At 35.8% G+C, this 5,730-nt stretch overlaps 1 protein-coding gene across 1 annotated transcript; it reads left to right on the top strand.

Moving 5' to 3' along the window:
- Nucleotides 1-296: 296 nt before the first annotated feature.
- LOC142605882 (uncharacterized) lies at nt 297-659 on the top strand. Its single transcript, XM_075777309.1, has one exon. It carries the CDS (start codon nt 297-299, stop codon nt 657-659), a length of 363 nt encoding a protein of 120 aa, XP_075633424.1.
- Nucleotides 660-5,730: the final 5,071 nt, after the last annotated feature.

Here is a 5,730-nt window from a genome sequence, read left to right as displayed (position 1 = left end):
TTGGTATAAGGTACTGGGATTCCTTTACTTGTAACTGCTTGTTGTGATAATAGTGAATTCTCGGGAGTGGTGACCTTAAAATCTCCTAGTGGGGCTTTTGCCTTGGAAGTTTTCCCCATTTGAAAACAAATCACATTGTTAAATTTATTTTCCGCTACATTTTATTTTAGTTGGTGATTTGTTTGTGATGTCACGTACATTGCATATTAATTTGATTAATTAATAAACTTGGCTAATTAATCAATTAATTCATCACAAGGGGTCAATATATTTTTGGCCTTTTAGCTTTAGCAACAATGGCATCCATGATGGATGGACCAAAAGAAGATGAAGCTAGACCAATAATAGTGGAGCAAAAAGAAGAGCCAACTTATTGCATGACAATAGAAGAGGATAAGCAAAAGAATGGAGAAGGTGAATGGTATTCAGACATCCTACAATACCTCAAGGATTGGACATACCCAAAGTCTATAGACAAGAATGACCAATTGACTATCAGGAGGTTGTCTACTAATTACATTATTTGTGGCGAGAGGCTTTACAGAAGATCATATGATGGAATTCATCTCCTTTGTGTAACTGCCAAGGAAGCACAGCAAACAATTGAAGAGGTTCATGAGCCAAGTTATGGGCCACACATGAATGCATATATGCTGTGACAAAAGATAATGAGACAAGCTTATTACTGGACCACTATGGAAGCCGACTGTGTGGCTCATGTTCAGAAATTTCATCAATGCCAAGTTCATGGAGATCTGAAGCATATGCCACCCATGCCATTACATACCATGACATCACCCTGACCGTTCTCTACATGGGGGATAGACATTATTGGGAAGATTCACCCAGCAACATCTAATGGCCATGAATTCATACTCGTAGCCATTGTTTACTTCACTAAATGGGTAGAAGCTACCTCATACAAGGTTTTGAACTCAAATAAAGTTGCTCAATTCATTCAGACCAATATCATTTGTAGATATGGGGTACCACATGAAATTATTGTTGGAAAAACTAGTTTTGTATCTCATACAAAACACACAGCAAAAGCAACAGACAAGGATCTATTTCATTCATGATTGATAACGTGCACTATGTAAATTTCAGAATTTAAGAACAAGATAGCATACCTTGGTGCGGTGAAATTCAAAGCCAAAGATTGAAGTACTAGGGAACACTTTTAATCTTCACTCCAATTCCACTTTACGCCCAAGATGTGTGGTCTCTCAATCAGCTTTCAAAGGGAGAATGAAAGTGTGTCTCACTCTCACATACACACCATTTCTTATTTTTTAAAATTTTTTGTATGTTTCTCCCTTTATAACTAACTGATTATCAAATTGGGCTGGCCTATTAGGCCTTTCCAATTGGGTTTTAGTGTGTGGCTTGGAGTGGGACCAAAAGGGACCAATAAGACACTAGCTCCAATGGGCCTTAGGCTTTTCTGTCAACTCTTGACAAGTCCAAAGTTACCATTAATTATATTTAATACCACCAAATAAATATAATTGCACTCTAGGCCTTATTAATAAATTATATCCCAAGACTTTATTATACATGCAACCCCTTCATAAAATATTCGTAGTAATACAAAGTCATAAATATAGACTGCCACTTTGAAAATTACTACATCTTAATCCTTGAGTACCCAGTTTAATCCTTTAAGTTATTCATCATATATTTATGAAATTCAATTTCATAAATATATACTTTAGTAATTTCTTATCAAAGTGGATAGGCCTAACTTTCTGAATAACTGATCCCATTAAACTTATCTCAAAGGAATATTTTATATCTCCATCAAGAGACTATGGATTTCATCTTGAGAATATATGTTCCATTAACACTAAATGTGGTTGCCCAACATTCTGAGGTTTTGACCGTTACTTTAGATCTCACTCCTGATATATCAAAGCAACCTACACCTCATGATCAGGTCTATTATTCTCTCAGGATTAAGAGTTCATGCAAATAAAAGTTGTGAGATTTATTATTCATTTGATAGTCGTTAGGAGAATAATAAATCTCATAGCGGTCTAATTCAATATGTCTTAACTCTTAAAACATATCAACATATCAACTAGAAGTCTCTACTTCCATGATCAAGACAAATCATCTTAGTTGGTACGTTATAGTCTTCGCAGATGAAATGCCTAATTTCATCACCAACTATGAACTATAAATTTTGAGTTTACAAAGAACTTGTGATTTATATCTTCTGTGACTAAATCACATAAACCATATATTATGCATCTCATGAACTATATGATAATGTCCCGATATTCATGTTACCATTATTTTAGATAATAATAAAACAACTTTATTAAACACAACATTAAGTCATACATAATGTCATACATAGCATCATACAATAGGATTTAAAGGTACACATCCTAACAATCTCCCACTTGCCCTAAAGACTATTATGCACTAATCAAACTCCCATTCCCTCTAAATGTGACTCGAAAGTCCTTTGAGGCAAGGCTTTGGTAAAAGGATCTGCCAGATTATTTGCACTTTCAATCTTTGCTACCACAACATCTCCACGAGCAACAATGTCTCGAATGATGTGGTACTTCCTTTCAATGTGCTTTCCTTTCTTGTGATTCCTTAAATCTTTGGATTGTGCAACCGCTCCACTATTGTCGCAAAACAATGTGATGGGAACTTGCTCCATTCTCATAACACCAAGATCAGAAAGGAATTTCTTGAGCCAAACAGCTTCCTTTGCTGCTTCACAAGCAGCAACGTACTCAGCTTCCATGGTGGAGTCCACAATACAAGATTGCTTAACACTCCCCCAACTTATGGCTCCACCTCCCAAGGTGAAAACACATCCAGAAGTGGATTTTTTGAAATCTAAATTTGATTGAAAATCTGAATCTGTATAGCCAATGGGAATTAAATCCTCACACCGGTTAACAAGCATATAATCTCTCGTTCTCCTAAGATACTTGAGAATATGCTTTACAGCTTGCCAATGTTTTGGTCCTGGATTTGATTGATATCGGCTGACCATGTCAACTGAATAAAAAATATCTGGTCTAGTACAAAGCATGGCATACATGAGACTTCCCACTGCAGAAGCATAAGAAACTTGCCTCATCATATTTTCTTCTTCTTGAGTCTTAGGCCTTTGGTCATCAGACAGAGGAACTCCATGTCTAAAAGGAAGCAATCCTTTATTGGAGTTTTGCATGCTAAACGGTTCTAGAACCTTATCTATATATCCAGCTTGTGATAAGCCTAACATCTTATTCTTGCGATCTCGTCAAAACTTGATCCCTAGAATAAAGTTAGCCTCACCTAAGTCCTTCATATCAAATTGGCTTGACAACCAAACTTTAACCGATGACATTACCCCTACATCATTCCCAATGAGTAGAATATCATCAACATAAAGCACTAGGAATATTACTACTTTGTCTCGATGTCTTTCGTACACACATGGTTCATCAAGATTTTGTTCAAAATCAAAGACTTGATTGCTTGATCAAATCTGATGTTCCATGACCTAGATGCTTGTTTAAGTCCATAAATGGACCTTTTTAACTTGCATACCATATGCTCTTGGTTCTTTGCTATGAAACCTTCTGGTTGCAACATGTAAATTTCTTCTTCAAGATTGCCATTAAGAAATGCAGTCTTAACATCCATTTGCCAAATCTCATAATCATAATGAGCAGCAATGGATAAGAGAATTATGATAGACTTAAGTATGGCTACTGGCGAAAAAGTTTCATCATAATCAATACCTTCCTTTTGTGTATACCCTTTCGTCACTAGTTTTGCTTTAAAGGTCTCAACATTTCCTTCCATCCCTCTCTTCCTCTTCTAAACCCATTTGCAACCAACATGTTTAATGCCGTTAGGCGCCTTTATAAGATCCCATACATGATTGGAATACATAGAATCCAATTCAGATTTCATAGCTTGGACCCAATGATGTGCATCTATATCATTTATTGCTTCATCATAAGTGTAAGGATCCGATTCAGCCTCTTCTGAGATAGCTTCATAAGTTTCTCCCAAACCGATAAATCTTATAGGAGGCTGAACAATTCTCCCACTACGACGAGGCACCTGTGTACTAGACATCTCATGAGTAGTATCTTGTGGTGTATCTAATACAGTCACATCATCCCTAGATTCATCCATTGGTTGTTCAACTACAGGTTCATATATTTCAGCCAATACAACTTTACTTCTAGGATTAAAATTATTCACATAATCATCTTCCAAAAATTTGGCAGGGATGCTAACAAACAATTTGTTATCCTTATGATTATAGAATAAATAACCCTTGGTTTCTTTTGAATACCCTAAAAACATGCATACTTCCGTTTTAGCTTCCAACTTATTAGAATTCCCTTTCAATACATGTGCTAGACATCCCCAAATATGGAGATATTTCATACTAGGCTTGCACCAACTCCAAAATTCCTTAGGTGTGTTGGAAGCAGATTTTGATGGAACCAAATTCAAAATATGCGTAGCAGTTTTTAGTGCATATCCCCAAAAAGAAACTGGTAAAGTTGAGTAACTCATCATGGACCTAACCATTTCCAAAAGAGTTTTATTCCTTCTTTCCGCTACACCATTTTGTTGAGGAGTTCCAGGTGCAGTCAATTGGGATACAATCCCATTCTGAATTAGATAATCCTTGAAATACCCAAGAAGGTGTTCGCCACCTCGATCAGATCGAATAGCTTTTATGCGTTTACCCAATTGATTCTCAACTTCAGCCCTAAACACTTTGAACTTATCAAAGGCTTCAGACTTCCGTCTTAGTAGGTACACATAACCATATCTTGAGTAATCATCCGTAAAAGTGATGAAGTACTCATAACCTGCTTCTGCTTGGGTTGACATAGGACCACATACATCTGTATGAACTAATTCAAGCAACTCTTGGGCTCTTCTACCTTTTGCATTAAAATGTCGTTTGGTCATTTTACCTTCCAAACAAGATTCGCAAACTGGAAATCCATCATCAAAGTCCATGGGCTGTAAAAGTCCATCTTTGATTAGTCTTTGAATCCTATTTGAATTAATATAACCCAAACGCAAGTGCCATAGATATGCATCACTGGTAGAAGGAAACTTTCTCTTTAATGATTTTACATGAGAGCTACTATCTAATTCAGAATTGTATAATTCATGCTTGTCAGGAGTTAAAATATAAAGACCATCTACAATATTGCCAGAACAGATAAACATTTTATCCTTCTTTATTACAACATTGTCTTTCAGGATAACACAATATCCATGCTTACCTAAGTAAGTTGCAGAAATTAAATTCCTACGAACATTAGGTACATACAAACAGTCTTCTAATGTTAAAACTCTAGACTTAAAACATAAATTAAACATTCCAACAGTTTCAACCGAAATCTTGCTCCCATCAGCCAAAATAAGAAATAGACACAAAGATGACAGTTTTCTTAAATTCTAAAATTCTATCACATATTATACAATCATGAGATGAAAACCTGGCTCTAATACCAATTGTTGGAAAAATTGGTTTTGTAACTTATACAAAACACACAGCGGAAGCAACAAACAAGGATCTATTTCATTCATGATTGATAATGTGCACTATGTAAATTTCAGAATTTAAGAACAAGATAGCGTAACTTAGTGCGGTGAAATTCAAAACCAATGATTGAAGTACTCGTGAACACTTTTAATCTTCACTCTAATTCCACTTTACGCCCAAGATGTGTGGTC

This window comes from Castanea sativa, chromosome 8 (genome assembly GCF_040712315.1).
Source record: "Castanea sativa cultivar Marrone di Chiusa Pesio chromosome 8, ASM4071231v1".
NCBI classification, from domain to species: Eukaryota; Viridiplantae; Streptophyta; class Magnoliopsida; order Fagales; family Fagaceae; genus Castanea; species Castanea sativa.
The sequence above is the reverse complement of the archived record's forward strand: the minus strand, read 5'-3'. Positions and strand labels throughout refer to the sequence as shown.